We start from the raw sequence: 20,634 nt of genomic DNA, 5'->3' as shown, positions 1-20,634 counted from the left end.
ACAGGTTTTTTTTTTTGTATCGAGTATCGTAAAATACACGATACACTAAAAATGTATTTTCGATACCGATACTCCGATACTCTAGATTTCAGCACGCGATACCTAATACCGATACACAAAATGTATCGAAAGATAGTATCGAAGATACATGTATCTTCGATACTGCCCATGACTGACAATGGCAGCACCGCTGGGAGAAGTGTGTGGAGTCCCAAGTAGACTACTTTGAAGGTGACTAGGTTTGCAACGCTCCAGTTATGCAAGTTTTTTTTCTACGACCAAAGGTCGGATACTTTTCTAACAGACCTCGTATACAGCTGCGACACCACTCCCACTTGACACGGCGCATGCTCACAGCTGTTGCAGCTCGGTTTCGCCGGCGCGCCGCACCGCCGGCAGCAGCAGCTGCTCCGCACCACGTGACCAACCAGCTCAAGGCCACGGCGCCGCCACGGAGCTCAAGGGGTGCCACGTTGAAGGCTCGAAGAGCTGGCGTAGTGTAGCTCTCGCTACAAAAACTGACGCCATGGTTACGGCAACGAGGAGAAATGAAGCAACAACTCGTACACAACTGGAATGTTGTACGCCTCTTGCAGCGTACAGTGGCAAGCCAAACGTAATCGGGATGCGTCAACGCCGCATCCCCTTTGCTGCTGAAGCTTCGGTGCCAGGCCAAGTGCGGGGTCTGGACGAGCTCAGCGCTTTCTTTCTCGGTCTTGTGCGCGTCGTGACACATGTCCACCAGAAGGGTCATCGCCGGTGACCACCTAGCGAGTCACGTTACCAGTAGGAAGGGTTAAATTTTGGTTGTGTTTTCTTCGGAATGGTGTGTAAAGCCAGAATGCAACTTAAAAAAAAAAACAGCACGGCATCCTGTATTACTTCGCCAGACAATCACAACAGTTAACGAAACCAGCTTTTTAATGCTTGACCTAAGTCCTTGAGTTGTATCCGATTACAGCAGGATACAACTTTAAAAAAAAAGTTGGTAACATTGGGTCATGGTATGCAGTGTCCTTAGTGTCTGGAATATATATTCTAGTAACTATAGCGTCCTGTATTACTCTGACCAACAACACCTGTTAATGAATTCAGATTTTGAAGTTCGATTATATCAAAGACAGAGAATCGAAATTCTTGATACATTTCGTCTGATGGTTAGCTTTTTGGTTAGATAACCAGAAAAGCTTTAACAGTGGACTACTTTTTACCACGAACGAAATCTAGGTGGCGCGAATTTTGGATTAAAGCGAATTTTTTTTTTATTGTTTGGCCTAGAGCAATGAAATATGGCATGCTTTTTCGGAAGTGCACGACATGATCGAATACAAATAGTCATCGATATATCTTCAGTAGTTTGGGAATTATAAATGTAATAATGTAATGTACTCATGTAATGCCTAGTACCGGAGGCCTTTGAAGTATCGCTAAATAAATAAATAAATAAATGTTTATGTGTTTCATTGCTATGCCAAATTTGCAGAAAGCCTGGTATCACATAAATATGGTAGAAGCCTAGAGTCGCTTTCACTTTTAGCGAAGTGAATGGTTCATTTTTATCAACCTGATTTTTTTTCTACACAGAACATTATATCCCTTCTCTCTCCAATTAACCCTGTCCAGTGCCAGCTGTGACCATCTAATCCCCACAAATTTCAACACAGAGCTTTAAATTTTGTTTGCATATATCTTCTCTATCAGCAATGTGCAGTTACCACGTGAACAATTTTGAGTTTCTGAAGCTTCTCTTGCCTTCGTTTTTCGGTCAAGTGCCACCTGTCGTTTTAGGTCGTGGGGTGAGGACCAGTGAAGCAGTTGCAGATTTTAGCCTTGTCTGCCCCATCGAAATGGAAAATAAAAGCTTATCTATCTAAAAAAATAATGTACCTGCTAATGCACAATTCTGTGGAAACTTCTCAAATCTGGAATTTTTTACGAAATCTCGGATAACTAGAAGCCCTAGCTACGTAGCAGAGAGCTTCAGATTCATTTTGCAGTTGAGTGTGCATGTTTGTTTGCATGCTGTGAGCAGAACAACTGAGACTTCTACAAAGGCGGTTGTAACGAATAAAATATACACCTTGAGCTCCTGTTAGGCAGACAAAAACTTTAGTATAGTTGGTGCTTTCATCATTTTAATTTGCACAAACTTTTACACAAGCCTGCCCAACAGTTGGAATCCCAAAACATTAACAAACAGCGAATATATCACAGTTCTTGCATGACTCATGTGGCTTACAGCAAACAGTTACGTCACAGCCATCTATCGGCTGTTGAAATCTAAACAGAAACTACACGAGAAAAAAATTCAAGAAAAAATTGGCTATGGCTTAGCTAAAGTTAAGCCTGGATATCTGGAAGCGAAAAGCTGCGGTGATCCGCATAAACACGCGCTTGCGGCGAACGTCAAATGATGACGCATAGCACGCGGCAGCGTGCGCCTGTTCTATGGGCAAGTGCGCCTGATATACCCCTCCTTTCAGATGCGCACGGCTGCGGCTAAAGATCAAAAGGTGGCGAGGAGGAGAAGCGGTGGCGCACATGCACAGTAGCCTGTGCCGTGCGTGACGTCACTCGTGCTCCGACATACGCCGGCTCACGCGAAGTGCGGTGTTGACTAGCGTAGTGAAGCTTTTCGCTTCAAAAATTATTCAGCTGGTGAATGAGAATTCCTTGTTGTGACTGATGTATACGATTGCTGTATGCACCATTCCAAAGAAAAAAACATTAATCCAAAAATTTCATGTCTCTACTCCTTTAATCCTTTAATCTCTACTCCTTTAATTGATAAGAACATTGTGTTCTTATCAATTTTTGAAGGAGATGCAAAGGATTATTTAATCTTACAATTTATTTAAAGAACTACAGTCTTTTATGTACAGCATATTTAAGAGCTAGCAACACATTGGAGCAACTTTTCATGTAGGTACTTGACTCTCTGGAGCACTGGTTTCTTGTCGTCGTATTCTGTGTAGGGAACCTGGAAATACACCAACACGTTTTTGTCAACAAGTGTACTTACACTAGCAAACTTCTGTAGGACATAAGTGTTCACAGACAAGAGGTTTTGTTTCATAGCAGCGGTGGCATGCTTCTAATGCCTTTAAGAGAGACAAAATAGTGTACAAAGTGTTCCCTTGAGAGCACGCGAATGTTAGCAGTTCAATATTTCTGAGCTAGCTGTATCAGCCCAGTTTCATGTTGTCACAATTGGCATCATTCTGCTGGCACGCTCTAATCCTCAGAAAAAACTACACAACCATACACAGGTACGAATGGGTGCTGTCACCTTACAGCCACTCTCTCCTGGCGAATATAACTGAAGGTCGTCCGGCGAAGGAAAGCTTGGGCAATAGAATCTGAACCAGAAGAACTAACCCAGACTATGATGCAAAGTACACTTCCCTCCAGCCATGAATGCTACCAGTCATTCTAAGGCTACAGTGGCTATTTTTGTTTATTTGGTGGCAGTTATGTGGCAGCGATCTGTGGCATCATCAATGTGTTATTTATTTTGAGAATCAGCTAGCAATGATCACTTGTCATACCAAGTGGCTGCAACTTTTTGCTTCCTCAAATTAAGACTGGGCATGTAATCATGGAAAAAAATGGCATTCGTTTTTTGGCAGTGACAAAAAATGCTCCAAATTGAGCTCCAAAAATATAAACACGAGAAATTATTTAATGACATCTTGGACACAATGATGTAAAGTGTTTTCTATTTATACTGGTTTTTCTCTTCAGCAAAAAATCAGAAGACAGCTATGCATTCATAACTGACCTTGATACCAGCGGATACCAGAAAGTATGAATTCTTAAAACAAACAAGCTTAGAATGTACACGGTAAGGGTGCGGGTCGTGAGCAAGTTGCTGTCTCGATGCGCATGACAAATATTGTTAGGCAAGTTTTTGTTTCTTCCGTTCCAGCAACTGGTAATACCTCGTAAACGAAAATCCAATCACACCACAATTCGCCAAAATTTCAGGTTAGGGATAATGTTGTGAGCCATCAGTTGTTTCAATTTCAAATAGGGCACAGCTGTCTCTGCAGAGCAGAACTCAACAGAGGTCACATGTGCATATCATCAGGGGCTGTGTGACCTGGCTTTGTCTCCCATACACGTTGCACACAACATTTGAACTGCAGCACAGATACACACACACACACGCACTCACCTGAAGCACCTTGTAGCCAAGACGTTTCAGCAGCCGAATTCGGAGGGCGTTGCTGCCCATCGGAACTTGGCTCTGTAATGTCAAATCTTTGTAATCCAGTACGACCAGTGCGATCCTACAAGGAAACAGCGAGAAAACAGGGTGTTATGCAGTTATGCTTCTGAGATTATGCAGCTTTAAAGGAGAGTTTCTAGCACTGCAAAGGCAAACCAACCTGTGGTGATCGGCCTGAGGCTTTGACTCGAGCAGAACTGGCTGTGCATTTTTGTCAACAATCAGTTCTCCGTCTGGTGAAAAAAGATGGCAGAGGGCACTAAAGATAGGCACTAAGTCCAAATGCAAACACAAAACACGCACGCTGTGCAAAGGTGAACAATAATCATGGACCATAATCACGGATGACATGTCCTTGACAGAGCATCCAGCTCCTGCCCTTTTGGTTCAAGCCCACTTGGCCAACGTTCAATCTGGGCAGGCAGCAAACACGGAGTTTTTGGTTACGACATACTACTAGGCCAACTAAGACACTGGTAGCAACATTGTTTCCCCCCACAGAAAGTCTCTCAGACAGCCACTGCTGTGAATTATTGCTCCAGACCGTGACCTCAGTGGCAAATTCCAGAGATATGTAGCAGTAGACCTCGAAAATAGCTGGGCCAAGTATGCAAAGAAATACAGGAATAGATCAATGATTATAATGCGCCTTCTTGGACTTACCTGCAGTGAGGCCATATGGCAAGCTGGGGGTGGATGACAGGTACCTCCCAAGTGGGGCCAGCTGAGTCAGTGCTTCCCTCACAGACCGCTGAAGTACCCCTGCCTCTGGCACTCTGTGGTGCTGCCATGCAAAAAAGGAAGGAAAAAGCACACAAAATCACACGCATCCTAAACCAGTGCTCTGATCCAATTCTGTGCACAGAAAATCAACACTGCACGCACACATGTCCGCAACAATACCACAAGAAGACAATGCTATTTGGCAGTAAAAATACTCTGCCACAGTCTTCTCGCAACAGGACTCGTCTCTTAGCCAGCTTTCAAGCCAAGTTAGCAGCAATCAGGCAGGAGAAAGTGAAACAATTTATGCATGGCATAAAGCAAGAGATTTAATCAATGTATATCTGGTACACATTTCAAGTTAACATACAGATATTCAGGGTGTAATGGCATCACTGGGCTTGGCAATTAAGAGGAGTCGTCGCACTATGGCTTATCATGACAGTCATGCTTGCATACACTAATTCCTTACCTCAATAATGGAGTCAACCTCTTCTTTTGGAAAAGGGGGCCCGTCAGGAAATTCCAGATCATTCACTGCAATTAAGTTCAGCAACTTCTGTCGTGCAGGCGAAGCGAGTGACGTGTCCTCTGGCGGCCAAAGAAAAGGGAGAAGAGAAACAATGAAAAAGCCATGCAATGCACAACGCTCATCATATGCATGTGACAGAAGATTGGGCACGTTTTCATGGGTGGAGAGAGAGAAGGTCTTTTCAAGTGCTGCCAGGCAAGCTATTTTGATTTTATTTCTCCAAGAGCAACTGATCCTTTGCCCTTAGTCAAACTAACTGGTGGATTATCATATGGTTGAGTGCTGTTGCACATACTGTACAGGTTTGCAGAGCAGTAAAGGGTCAGTAACCTGTGTCTGTCCTGTTTTGTGAGTGCCTCTTTCTTTCTTGTACTAGTTTAATTGCGCCGTATTTCATTTGTTAAGCCTACACACACAATATAGCTTGTCGGAATGCAACTCAAGACTGTGCTGACATAAGCAGCCCATGGCTGCCTAGAAAAGTTGCAGCAGCACCTTACCCAAGAGAGGAGTGTAAAAGTGACGCTGAAGAACCGAGTCAAGGTGGCTCGGCTGAACTCGGCTGAGCAGAGCCAGCGACCAGACAATGTCAAGCCAGATGGCTGGCATTGCGGCAAAGCGGTCTTCACACAGCTCCTCCAGTAGGACGGGAAAGAGCTGCTCCTGACACTCGGGCATGTACTGCAGTCGCGCAAGTGCCAGCAGGCAGGCAGTGAAGTCGGCAGGACGGCAAGCCTCACGATGAGTCACCATCCAGTTGGAGCACGATTCCAGCAGCTCTACAAAAACCAGACCTTATACATTATTGCAAGAAAGCTGAAGGAGCACAGACATTGCTTTTGTCAAAACATAAGTCTTGTAGGATCTGAGGAAATAACTTTACATTATATTTGATTAGGAATTAGTTTCTTCATTATATTCATTACTTCTTTACAGTAAACTACTGTTATTTCAACTCAATTTGAACCTCTGATTTACTCCAACTGATGATTAGTCACCTGGGTGTATATTGGGGATCCCTTAGAGGTCAATGGATATTAAAGTAGCTCCCCTAACCCAACCTTCGCATATTTAAGTCATTTTTGGTTCCTTTGAAGCTGAAATTGTTCAAAGTAGACAATGTAAACCATTTCTGTAATGGGGTTTTACAGTGCATAATTGCATGATATAGTGCAGTAAAGCCTCAAATGATTGAAGGCATAGAGAGCTACAATACACTTCGCTTTAAAAACACTAGCCTCACATCAATATTGCTTCCGAATAGCATGAAGAAGGCAAAACTTTGTATGCACACAATCAGGGCTTCCAGGCAAACAAGGCCACAGTGTCCTAAATCCTGTGTCCTTCCTTCACTTAATAAAAAAAAAGGAAAGTCAAGGAAAGAAGCTGTCTCTAGACTTTAACTGTACCAGAGACCCTTTCTGATCTCTTAATTCCCACAGAGTGACAAGCGACACCCCTCACAAAAAGTTCGCAGGTCAACAAATCATTAATAAAAGCAGGAGTGCATGCATTCCACGGCAAAGAATCTTCGTCAATTTGTTCATGCAAGCTTAAAAGCGATAACGAAACGCCTTCTTTGTATCCTTAATTGCAAAATTAGCAAGCAGTAACGATCACTCGGTCACCATACAGTCTCACATTCACTGTAATCACACCTGCATTGGCCTGGAAGCTTTTGCAACAGACCAGTATATATTGTTGGGAAGCAATTCCTATGGAAACCAATCATGGCAAGGGTGTTTATGAAATATGATTCAAGACTGACACCTATCAGTTTCCAAGCCATATCAAGAAAAGATGACATTTTTAGAGCAAAGATTGTTTTTAGCTGTCTTTATGAACAAAAGACACAAACAACAAAAACATTAGTCAGGTCAGTCATTTGAAAGGCAAGGGGATGGTTGGCAGCTCACCGGGGTGCCTCCATGACAACTGCCCCACACCGGTGAGGCATGCTGCCACCAGGGAAGCCTTGGTGTCATCAGCGAGCTGCTCCACAAAGGCTCTGGACAGCTGCTGCAGCACAGATGGCTCGGGAAAGCTTAGCGAATGCAGCGCATGCAGAAGGCTGACGATTTCTTTCAGGGAGACATCCTGCAGGGAAGACAAGAGATCAACAGGAACCTACTTCTAATAGCACATTCTAGAGAATAAAGGCGCAAGTTACAAGACGGAAGTCTGTCGTTTGAAGGGAGGCACATTTGAAGCTAAGGAACTTCCTCTGAGCAAAGCATTAAATGCAAGATGTCCATAATGTATAATTTTCACGGACAGAGGACGAGAATCATGGCTGAACCTATCTATATAAATAACGAATTAATCATGCACGGATCTACTTAGACAATATATGCAAGAATTATGAAAAGTAGTTCCCATCCATAATTCTCAAAGCAGCTGATCCACCTATGATTTGTGGACCTTTAAGAAACGTTGTCTTCGGTGCGTTACACCAAAGAAGGGATATGTAAGAGAGAGAACGGGCCCTCACCCCGAGCCCCTTGGAGAGGTAGAAGGCAGCAGCCTGGAGCAAAGGTGTTGGCCGCAACTTGAGCCGAGCCAGGGTTCGCAATAGCAGGCGCATATCCGAGTGCGCCAGGGACCCCACCAGCTGCAGTGCTCGATCCTGGACCTCGAGCACAAACCTTCGGTCGCCAGTGCCCATGTGTTCGGCTGTCTCCAGAAGCCATATCAGGTCTGACATGGAGCTGGCCTCTCCAAGCCGGTCTCGTATGGCTGCTCGCAGCTGCTCGACCACTCGCCGCTCCAGCTCACTCCCCTTCTGCACCAGCAGGCAGGAGAATCACACTACTGTGGTGATAACGGCTTCAGAAGACAACAAGCAAACACTGAGAAATGCCTAAACAGGTGCAATGATGGGCCCTACAGTCTACAACTTCCCCATAACTTGGTGGTTGCAGACAGCAGTTTCAGAGTGGGCTTTGAAACGAGGCGGATTGATAGTGGAATGAACCACTGAGCCGTCAAAGCAATGTCCACGAGCCTTTTCCCAAGCATTTCACTCCAGAAAAGCCCAGCACCAAAAAATCTTGTACTTAATAAACCAGTGTGTACCAGGTGGCACTGGGGATCAAACACAGCACCTCCCAGATTTAAGGCGGATGCTCTACTACCACAAGGCCACCGCTTGGAGCTACTTTTGTTATTGCTAGGCCAAATGTAACGAAAATGTACAGTCAATTCAGTTTCTTGTACTCGTTTCAAATATGTAATCACTTCCTCACCATGTCAACTATTCCTCAAGATATTACACATTTACATTACTTTCTTTGCAAAGACAAAAGAAAAAAAGCACGAATCAGAAAACTATTATTAACAAGTGGCTAGGTACCATAAAGTGCTAGGAATGCACTGTTGGATGTAATATTCAGATTAAGCCAATATTAATTATTTTACAGAGCATTGAAGTTCAGTGTTGATAGGACTGCTTAACAAACAGTTAACACAAAAGAGTGCACAAAAAATTTGTAAGCACAAATTAAGAAATCTGCTCCTAACAATGCTTGCAGCAGCAGGCTGCAAGAAAAATTATTGCTGTATCTGCACTAGATGCTGAGATATCTGTTTTGTAAACCTGCAAACAGACAAGAATTTGTGCTTTGAGAAAATGAGGAAATACGAGCAGAGATGAGACATAAATTAGAATTACAAATTGGAATCAAAGATAATATCTGATCCAATGCACGAAAAACTTCATAGATAGGCAGAATAAGGGCTGAAGATTTTAAAAATGCTAATTAAAAAAAAAAATTCAAGATTTTTTTTTTTTTGGCCCCGAAAACCCCAGTCTCCCTTTAGTATTTTTGACTTCAGAGAGGTCATGCCCATCTGGCCATTGTTGTCGCACCCCTTTACGAATAGCATCATCCAGCAAATTTTTTTCAAGCATTGTAATATGCCAGCATCAACTGTTACAGCTTCAGACGAAAAACACAACAATAAGGATCTTTATCAAAAGAATACATGCTAGCTATGGGCCCCTACCATATCATCAGCTAGAAACTCCTGTGAGTATGGTATCAATGGTACAAATTGATGGTTTTCAAGAGGTATACACGAGTCATGTCTCACAAGTTCAAACTATTGGAAGCAGCTGCTATTTTAGATGTCGATAACCATGCACTTTGTTTCACTCTTTTCACTACAGGTACTATTATAACTCAAGAAACAGTTTGTAATGACGGAGTAATTTAAAACATCAAGGTTTGCAGAAACTGGTTGCCTGACAACAACAGGCCCACCCACTGAAGCAAAATCCTGGTTATTCATGAGGTCTCAAATAGAAGCTTCAACATTCTGGAAAGCTGCAGATTACCGACAATGCTGCAAAGTCCACAATGGCCATGTTTGGTTACCACAAGAGATTAGTTTACATGGATCACCGCGCAGTTTTCGCCTATGAGCATTAAATAATTTGAAATCAGATTTCTTCTCTCATCTCTTTTGGCTTTGTTTTCAACAGCTGAGCGATGGCTGTGACATCAAAGATCAGTATAGGTCACATGAGGCATGAAGGAAACTGCTTCTTTACTCATTGTGATTCCGGCTCTAGAGCCAGGCTGGCTTTAGCACTGTAGTGATTTAAAATGATGAAGCAGCAATTATATTACATTTTCGGAAGCGCTGGAGTAAACATGAACACAGAGAGAGGCATACAAGAACAAGCGCTCATCTTTGTCGGTCTCTCTTGTGTCTGAGTTGACAGCAGCACTTCTGAAAATGGCATTATATGCACCATCTAGTCCAATCTGTTACCTTTCTGAACATAATATCAGTTTTTTTCATGCCTCAGGTGGCCTATACTGACCTTTGGCATCATAGCCATCGCTCAGCTATGCCGAAACAGGTAAGAGAAGAAATTGGGTTATAATTTATTTAACATTTATAGAAGAATACTTAGGTCTTAAGCATCATTACAAGGAAAACACACAATCAAGAATTTGGTGCCTTTACTCCTTTCAGGCACTTTCTTCATTGTCATCTTTTCTCTGCATTTAGAAAAGTAACTACCAGTCCCATCTTAAATCCCCTGCTGCTCTCTCCATGCTGAAGGCTTGCCCATGTTGCATGCCCCTGGGCACACATGATGATCCGTATCAACCATCCCTGCATGCTTCATTAAAAAGGCGCTTACTGTCTCTTCTTTCCCACTCCAATTTACCTGATGTTTCACATGCAGAGCAAGCAGAGCGCAGAGGTTGGTGAGCTCCATGCGTCGAGACCGCCAGAGGATGCTGTGTGCAAAGCACTCCATTAAGCGCGGGTCCCGCTGGGACGAATCCAAAAGCTTGCGCATCGCCATGACCACGGCTTGGTTTGAAATTCCCATTTCTGTGCCTTTCAAAACTCTGTCGCAAACTGTCTCAATGTCCACTTCTCCTTTCAACCCTGGAGATGGCTCGGGCACCGTCGCTCCCACGGGGAACGGCACATCTCCTTTGTTCTCAGCAGCAGCCTGCATCCAGTGCATGGTTTTTATGAAGTCATTTTTTTTTTTAGTTCATTACCATAGGCATACAAACATTTATCAATAATAACCAATAAGCAATAAAAAGCAGCACAATAAAAAATTACCTTCAAAATTCTTGGCGATAATGTAAAAAAGGTGCAAGCCACAACAAAAATCAGCAACGGCAGGCTCCAGACTGTCCTTGATGTGGCGAGTAATACTACGCACATGATGAAACTGCTTATTAAGGGGGGATGCGGGTTAGGCGATGAAATTTTTTATTTCTGGCATAGGGCGATGAAGTCTGGCACGCTTATTGGGAAGTGCACTAGATGAAAAAATACAAATTAATTTTAATCTTCAGCAGTTTTGGAATAAATTTTTACGTGCATCACTGGTATACCAAACTAGTAGAAAGTCTGGCATAACAATAAAACATGGTAGGAGCCTAGAATTCTTCTTAAATTTGTAGGGTCTGCTCGCGGGCGGCTCAAATCCCGCGCCGCTCACCGCGGGTAGCCTTGACCCCTTCTTCCCCCTTCCCGAGTGGTGGGGCGAGGGGAGCGAGGCTAGGAGGAAGCCTTCTTAAGGCGCGACCGCGAAGGCTGGCTCTCTCTCTTTTGGACCCGCTCTCCCGACACCTGACCCCCGCTGCCCAACGACGCCCGACCCTCTGCCATGTGAGAATAAACCTTTTGTACAAAGACCTGCCTCGAGTCACTGTCTGTGCGCCCCCCGCGCAGAGGAATCGCCCACAAATTCTAGCCAAAAGAGCGGTTCATGCAGTGACATTCTCCAAAATTTATCAACCTGAGTGTTTTCTGCACAGAACAATATATCCATGCTTGCATAAAGCACTCATTACCGCTATGTCAAATTAGTGACAGAACGAAAAAATTAGAAAGTTGTTTAGAAATATAGGATCATCACAGCATAAATAATTTATAAAGGAACACAGTGCAATAAATTGCGAGAAAATTCATGAAGCCATTGCCATACTATGGTTTCTGCAAGCAGGGCAGTCAAGTAAAAAACACTTTTGAGAAAACTGGCATTTTTTTCACGGAGACCTCAGCCAGTTTGTTGCTACCCACAGACACAAAAACATTTTTGAAAGTCACTTCTTCACTAATTTCGGAGCAAAAATTTTGGGGTATAATTAGAAACCTTATATATAAGAAATCTGATGTTTACTAAAATTCACTTTTTTCCGAGATTTCCTTGATTTGAAAGCCGCAAACCCCCCCCCTTAAGCTCTCAAGAAAGAACTCGATGTGCAGTGTCGAGCATGCCTTGCAAATATCCTGGATATGTCCGGTCAAAACCAAAACCAAGGCAACATAGTCAAAATTAATGTGAGAAGCAGCATGCGCAGAGAAAAGCAGAGGCCCCTGTAGCGCCATCTGTGAGCTCTAGTTATGAACAACCACTGATGCTGCCCACCACCTGCTGGTAATGCACCAATCCCAAAAGATGAGTGATGATGCTTTGCCACAAGCTAGCTTTCCCCCCCTGCCTCTGCCAGTCTTTCTTGGTCAGCCTCTCACTGGTCATTCACCTTCTCAGCAACCTTTAACAATTGAATGGCCATGGTCTAACCCCAGATAGCTTGGTAGCAGTTGCCCCTTAGGCAGGCCAACCTTGCACTGCTGCAGTGTCTTCAGCATCATGGGCATCCAGGCATTCCATGCCATTTATCCTGGAGTGAACAACCTACCTCACAGACATGGATGCAGCCCCTTCGCACCCTTACCGTGCTTGCATTTCTAATGTGCTTGTCTGGCTTTTGTATCCCATGCACTATTGTACACTTCTTTCATGCATGCGCACTGCATTCAATGCTGATTATTCATGCATGCTACCCTAGTGCTTTCACTTCCATCAGCTATTCAAGTGAAACGATAAAGCACTCCTAGTGTTCACTTCAATGTTCCACGTAACGGTTAACACCTTAAAGGAAATGGACAGAAAGGCGTACAAGTGCCCCCGGATATCACTCTGAGCCCCACTTTGCATAAAACGTCCTGTAACCTGCAAAAAAAACTGAAAAGACAAGATATTTATAAACCGATTTTCCCCACTAGTTGGCCTAATAAGTCACTTTTCAAGAAATATTTTAGTACACAACAAAGAGTTATGATGACATAACATTACTGCAAGTGGGAGCCTACAGACCCATCAAGGCTACAGGAGACTTTCCTTGAAGCTCCACTCATTAAAAAATGCAAAAAGAAAGAAGGAAATATGGTCCGAATTTTGCTTATTCAAGTATATGACCTGAGCCATCCAATCCAAGAAAGCACATTTTAGGAGCTACGGTTTAAATGTTCACTGTTGCAAATGCAGCAGAACTACTCAACCACAAACAGGCAAAAAGGACTTGTGAAAAGTTCCTTGGGCTCTATTTTCGTGTAAATCCATAAAACCACCCTCATTATTAACTAAAGGTGGATGTATAACCTATTCTTGAATCATTACAGTCCACCTGATCTCCTCATCCATTTTAATTGTGCTGAAGAAGTCTTGCAAGTATCCATGAATGAGAATCACTGCCTACTAGATCAAGAAAACTGGCTATTAGCACTCGCAACAAGCCGCCCACAGTTCAAAGAATACAAACTTCCCAACTTTCATAAAATAATAGTTTGTATGAATTCACTAGCACTCTGCATGAAGATGAAAAGCATGAAATTAACCCAATGTACTAATCACTTCACGAAGACCTTTTGCCTTTCAACAAAATATGAAAGTGTACACTTTTCTCCTCTCTATCAAGCAGAATTTCAATGCAATACAACCTGAACATGCTGGGTGCCCAGTGTGGCACTGTGCCGCACGACTGCGAGGTTACGCCGTGCGGCCACCACCCAAGAGGATCTCAAGGCCGCCACAGATGCTGGAAGCATGGCTTCTGCGCTCCAGTAGGGCTCCTTTGTTTGCCTGTTACAAGACAAAGACAACATAATCGACCTTTATTACAAGCATATTATAGTTTACAGCCAAAATAACATTTCCAGAGCCTAAGTCATTCATAGCTTAGGTCATTCATGTTTATTTTTTTCTGCGCATGGTATCACATCTATATATTTTTGTATTGCTGAACACAGTGTTATAAAGTTAATTTGAAAATTTTACGAACACATGCCTCTGCATAAATACAACAACTACATCACCTGTATGCAAAATGCACTGGTAGTCTGTCATACACCCATATGTTCTGACCCTCACACCTACTCAAATTAATACTGAAATCCCTTTACTTAATATTACAAATCAATAATCTGAGCATCTGTTTTCTGTGTGCAGCTATAATTGTTTAAATCTGTTTGAATATTTTACAAGAGTCCCCATTGCAGTTTGAACTAAAGGACCTCTTCCTGTTTTCAAACGATGAGAGTTCCGCAACAAAGCAAGAAAATAAAACAACATAAAATGCTCCAGATATTATCTCACTAAAAACTCAACCGAAGTATTCAGCCCTTTCCAGCAAAAAATTTATGGCAGAAGGCAACTGTATTAAGACATACATTATTTTAACATGAGCTGCGATCCAAACAGGTTTTGAAGAAAGCATTTATGATCCAGAGCATGTCGGGAGGGACCCAAAAATTACAGTAATTCTCTTCACAGAGAAGGCTGCACCACTGACATTTGCTGCCAGGCAAATTTAATACACTATACCCTCCTTCAGTTGGCCATTGGCTTCACTGAATCAATAGGTCAGCGCATTATTTTTCTCATGCACCTGCCATCATTTTCATCAGTTCTGTGATGACAGATTTCTGAACTCTTAATTTATTAATTTCCCAATTCTAACATGGTGAATAAACTCTGTGTGCCCAACCAATGAGGCATGCTTCAGTGGAGAGCTATGAACTGATTTTGACCGCTTGGAATTCACCATGCACTGCAATCTTGGTACACGGGCATCTCATATACAGCCTGCATTAATATGCAACTGCCAAAAATGGGACTGAACCTATGCATTTACACCCAGTGGGCAAACATCAAACAATGAGTCACAGGGCAGATGGTGGCAAACTTAAAAGATGTATGCATGAGGTTCTGTTTTGTCTTGTTTATCTGGTTCTGTCCATTTTATATCAGGTTTGCATGCATCAGGTTCTGAAAACAGTCACAGAATCTGTCACGTTGCTTAAAGAAACTTCTCAGGAGGAAGCTTTTAGCCAGCTAAGGGTTAACAAATACCGTTTTCAGTTCCTACGTAACTATGAGCACTGCATTAAATTTTTTCCAAGTAAAAATCAATTGTACAGCTCTTTTAACTATGTTGTTGCTTGTTCAGCAGTATAATGTGCATTTACTGATGGGTAAATTTGATATAGAAATCGGAAATTTTTTTTTCCCACCATCCGATTCAAACTTGTGACATCAAGAGCAGAGAGACTTCATGATTACCAACAGGAAGTGGATGATGATGTAGCCTGGCCTAGGGGATCCATGCCTAAAAAACTGTCAGCGAGTCACCACAGTTTGCTTAGGAAACAGTTTGATGGTAGCGATAACTGCACATTATTTTTATTTTGCTTATTTTTGTTTTTCTAACTAATAAAATCCCTTTTTCAATTAAAGTGGTGTCTGTGTCATTAGAATGCTAAATTTTTAGCCAATATGGGCCAACCTCCATTTGTCCTCGGTGTCCATTTAAAACAAATATAACATGGCCATCGTGCAACAAGCGGAACAAACACAAAAAAACATCACAATGACGATCATGTTTTTCAACATGGAACAGCCTGTCCACTTAACATTTGTTCCATATCCAGACAGTTAATCAGCATTCTTAACAACCTACAACAGTTGCATCAAAAAGTTAAGAGAAAATGAAGCAATCTGTGGAGTCCAGGTACATGGCTAGTTCATTATTTATTTATTTATTTTATTTAAAACATACTGCAGTCATTGAAGACCAAGCAGGAGGGCAATACAGGTCATAAGTAAACGCAATTCAGCTACACAATGCATCCTCCCACACAGGAATGACCATGAAGTTCATCATGAAAAGCAGATCCTCATACAATTACTACCTGGACCTTGCTCCATGATTTTATTTCCAACACTGAAAACAAAAGGAAGGTATTTTCAATATAGGGCCGTGACGGAGAAAATGACAAAGGCACTAGAAGCTATCATTTCGCAAGAGAGAAAGAGGAAGCATTAGTTTCGTGACGCTGGTCCAGGTCACCGTCTCGAGAGTTCGAGAGTTTGAACCTATATCGCCCATCACGTGAACGATATCAGCAACGAAAAGTGGCCACAATATTGGGTGGAGTGCAGCAGGAGAAGCGGCCCAGAGGCCCTAAGAATTGGGTACCTGGTGGGTAGGGATCAGTGCTGAAGGTAGCGTGATGACTGTGTAGGCAGGTCCAATATGTGTGTGCGTTGTCAGGGTAGGTGCCACTAGGCACCACATGCCTGATGGCAGGGGGTGGCCAGAGTACTTGAGTATGTGGTGGTTGTACAGGCCCCACGGGAGAGAATTTGTTTACGCTTGTATAATAAAACCAGACTCATGGTAAAATAAAGAAGGAGGAAGGAGGAGGCGCGTGCATCGTAGTTATTTCAGTCTTTCTTTTTGGCGTTTTCGATGCATAGCCCGCTCATCCTTGCGGTTGTAATCATGCAGCCAAGGAGGGCTGCTTGAAGACGTGTCATGAGTGAGGGTATGTCATGTACCCTTCATTCCCTTCTATTCCCTGGTTTATGGTTTATTGGGGTTTTACGTCCCAAAGCAACTCAGGCTATGAGGCACACCGTAGTGAAGGGCTCCGGAAATTTCGACAACCTAGGGTTCTTAAACATGCACCGACATTACACATTACACGGGCCTCTAAAGTTTTTCCTCCATCAAAATTTGATCCCCTGGTGACTGGGAACCCATCCCAGAAGGATGTGCAGGTGTGGGTGCTGGTGAAGATAGGTGCTTAGCTGGGTGTGGATATGTCCCAAGAGCATGTTGGTAGCGAACTGTTGTGGGCAATGGAAAAAGCAGTCAGCTGTAGGACAAATGTATTGTCTAAGGAAAAGTACTTTGAGGATGACTGACTTCTGAAAGTGTTTCAAGAAATATAGAGACTATAAACATTTTGACAAGTAAACTGATTATAAAAAAAAAAATTTTATTTTTTTCCATCCCCCTTGCGTATGCAGGCTTCCTTATAATCGAGTTTCCTCTTAATTTTTAGGGAAACGCTTCTACGAGCGAGCTTTTTGTTCACTTCAACACTGAAAACTTGAAAATGTGACTATCAAATTCTGGTTTATGCTGTCTAATTGGAAGTACTGATTAAGAGAATTAGACTACAAAAATGAATGGTATTACTGCTGGACTACTAACCTGCCTTGTTATGCTGTGAACCATACTACTTTTGTCACGCGCAACAAACTGTTGACCATGGTTTGGTACGTAGTACTGTATGTGGAGTTTGTTCTAAAGTTCCACACGGGTTGCGGGAGATACTGTAGTGGGGTGCTAATGCTGGAGTGCTCCGGATTAACTGACCACTTGGGGTTTTGAGTACTCCCGTTGCTAAGCACGCAGGCGCTTTTGCGTTTTTACTCTGTTAAAATCAAAATGCAGCCACTATAGACTAGTTTTAGCCTCGTGAACTTGGGCTCAAGCAGTAAAGTGCCAAAACCACCAGGCCAATGCGGTGGGTGACATGATTACGAACTGTCTAAGTTTATGCCTTAACCCCCTAACGGACACATTTTTAAAAATGATACCAAAATGGCAATTTAGTACCTGCCAGCACACCAACAAATGCTTCGGGCCTTAAACCGTAGACCGAGTGCCAGAAAACACACAGGCTGAACTCGTCATGAGCCAGACATGACAGTCTGCTTATGATGAGCCTGGCTGAAGTCCACTATGGGGTTAATGGCCTAATTATGCTACCATAACACCTCATGGGAGTGCACAATAATTCAGTGAACTGTAATAAGCAACCACAGAGCTTTAGCAACTTCACTAAAAACACTATGAAAAAAATGAAGCCAACAGCATTAAAAATCCCTTGGTCAATTTAACCAGACAGTCTTGCACTTTGCTGCCATTGCAATGCTATCTATAAATGATGATCACTTATTCACAAAATTCGAAAGATTGGTTTATTGGGGTTTAACGTCCCAAAGCAACTCAGGCTATGAGGGACACCGTAGTGAAGGGCTCCGGACATTTGGACCACCAGGGGTTCTTAACGTGCACTGACATTGCACAGCACACGGGCCTCTAGAATTTCGGCTTCATCGAAATTCAGCCGCCGCGGCCCGGGATCGAATCCGCGTCTTTCGGGTCAGCAGCCGAGCGCCATAACCGCTGAGCCACCGCGGCGGGGCGCAAAATTCGAAAGAGTGCAGCAAATAAGTGAAGACTCTTTGTAGGCAGAATTATAAAACATTGCATGAGTTTGATAAGGTCACGCCAAGAAGTTGATATACACCAATGTCATTAGACTTGCTGCATAATCTGAGTGCAAAGAAAGCTGTCATTAAAAATAAAAAAGAAAAGGACACAAAATTATGAAACTGCATCAATTTATCGTGAAAATCCCGTACAAAATAAGGCTGCCAAAATGTATGCCCCGCAGGCAGTTGACTTAGCAACTAAATTATGATTCCAAGTTCTGGGGAACGTGTCACTCGATTCTTGAACAGTAATATACAAGCTTAACTTCCTCCACATATCAGGTAGCACTTGGTTCAGTGCAGTATATATTGAATGTGAGCAATTTTGCACACATGTTCACACAAACCTTCATCAGTCATAAAAACATGGAACTCCAGCAGAGGTTGCTCAAATGTCACAAAAGCATGCTGCTCAGAACAGCACCGGCATTCCATTTGATGTTTTCTGCAACACACTACAAGAAGTCCAGTGTTCTGAAATGAACTCAGTCTATCGTTTCGCTGTTCTCCTTGACTTAAACAAAGAAGTTGGTTTGTTGAGTGGTGCTGGTAATTCTACGTCAGTAACATCAAAGTCAATTGTTGTCGATGATGGTGCAACAACATTATGCTCCACAACATTTCCTGTGAATGCATTATCAGGCTTCAACTTTGGCCTTTGCCTCTTTTCTGGCACTGCAGGAGATGATAATGATGCCCTGGGCCTTGTTGGAGGCTTTGCCTCCGGTGCATTCTTTAATATAGACTTTGCCACATTGGCTTCGGATCCACCAAACATGCGCAAGATGTCACCCGGACTCAGTATTGCTTCCGAGCTAGAAGCGGCTGTAGTTGCGGTGGAGGTGTCGCTTGTTGAATAGGTGAAGCTGATGTGGCCACTGCTCTCATCCTGCCAACGAACCTTGCGAGAGACCTCTTCGTGAGAGGTGTCGGGAGCGGCGTCTTCGTGGGCTTCCTTTTCTTGCAACTCCAAACGGTCGAGAAGCTTCCAGACGTCCGTGTCGGGCTGTGGCTCTTCGACGGCGTCCTTCTTAGACCTGTGGTACTCGCGCACGTTTTGGCGGTGCTTCTCCCGCCACGCACTCTCCTCGGCGGGGTCGTACGGCTCCCGAATGTCCGCCAGGCCGCTTTCGCGGTGCAGCTCGTCCGTGTACTTCATCCAGTTGGTGCGCTGCTCACGTTCGGCTTGCAAGCTGCGCTGCATCTGCCGGCACTGCTCGGCGCGGCGCTGGGCGATGGCCAACGCCTGACTGGCCGACCGCTCGGCGAACCAGTTGTCGCCCAGCAGCACGAGCACTTCGTTGGTGTGCACGATGCGGCCTGGCATGAAGGCAAGGGAGTTGAGGGGCACCATCACTTCGTGACCCACGCGGTCGGGCAGCGTGCGCAACCGCTCGCCGAGGGCCTCGTAGTCGCTCTCGAACTGCGCCCAGCGTTCCAGCTTCTCATCGCACGATCGCAGCCCCTTGAGCTGTGACTGGCGAAGCTTTTGCAGCTGTCCGGACTCCATTGAGAGAGCTTTCGTAAGCACTGTTCCAATCTGAAAAAACGGAAGCAAGTCCACCTTCGGCCACCGCCCGACGTACACTGTCCACTTGCCGAATCCGCGCTCAGTCACTGGGTACTGTATGCAACATAACGCCGGCCGGACGTCTCAGTACGGCGAGTCGGTGCAGCTCACTGCGAAATGTCCGACGCTGGCAGCCTTCAAACCTCGGGAGAGGACAGCGACCGCTAGCGCATTTACATAAACGCTGGTGGCACAAAATACTTGAGTGTGCAAAGACAACGACCGGCTTTGGCAAGGACACTGCACAATTTTTACGCGGTGAACAACCGAAACAGTGCTTAGAAATGAAATCAGAGGCGAGCGTCAACTGCCCAGTGTTTGTGAGCATGCACCACACAATACGAAGAGCGACTTCAAGCGTGTGTATTATTTCACACTTCAATAACACTGTTCCAAAAAAGCCCACATATTCAAACACGACAAATTTTCTCACCTCAAACACGGTGAACAGCCATTCCGCGTGCAAGCAGTCGCGATGGTCACGGCTCTGGATTCGTGAGTGGCTTCTTATTAAAATGGCACAAAGTCTTTAATGAAAATTTCGAGAATAAATGTTAGTTGAATACTTTTATCGAGCCGTTCAAAAAAGTAGTTTTAATGCTCGAAATAAATACTAATATTGGAATAGATTGTAATAATTTGTTGCACTGCCGCCGCAGCAGCGGATGCAGCTGTCGCTG

At 43.8% G+C, this 20,634-nt stretch overlaps 1 protein-coding gene across 2 annotated transcripts; it reads right to left on the bottom strand.

Moving 5' to 3' along the window:
- Positions 1–2,833: 2,833 nt before the first annotated feature.
- Positions 2,834–20,607, bottom strand: LOC149340989 (FAST kinase domain-containing protein 4). Of its 2 annotated transcripts, none has more exons than XM_089549941.1 (11): positions 20,388–20,607; positions 13,755–13,896; positions 10,669–10,962; positions 7,978–8,268; positions 7,403–7,583; positions 5,987–6,265; positions 5,427–5,545; positions 4,895–5,015; positions 4,392–4,464; positions 4,178–4,292; positions 2,834–2,980 (listed from the first exon to the last, which is right to left on the bottom strand). In XM_089549941.1, the coding sequence occupies exons 2-11, from the start codon at positions 13,860–13,862 to the stop codon at positions 2,888–2,890; spliced, it is 1,674 nt and encodes a 557-aa protein (XP_089406067.1). In that variant the 5' UTR covers positions 13,863–13,896; positions 20,388–20,607; the 3' UTR covers positions 2,834–2,887. The 2 variants fall into 2 exon arrangements, with proteins under 2 accessions (XP_089406067.1, XP_089406066.1); XM_089549940.1 differs by lacking the exon at positions 20,388–20,607 and adding an exon at positions 15,599–15,619.
- Between the last annotated feature and the right edge of the window lie 27 nt (positions 20,608–20,634).

Source organism: Amblyomma mixtum, chromosome 6 (genome assembly GCF_055824585.1).
Source record: "Amblyomma mixtum isolate Tamu chromosome 6, ASM5582458v1, whole genome shotgun sequence".
NCBI classification, from domain to species: Eukaryota; Metazoa; Arthropoda; class Arachnida; order Ixodida; family Ixodidae; genus Amblyomma; species Amblyomma mixtum.
This window is presented reverse-complemented; position numbering and strand designations above follow the sequence as displayed.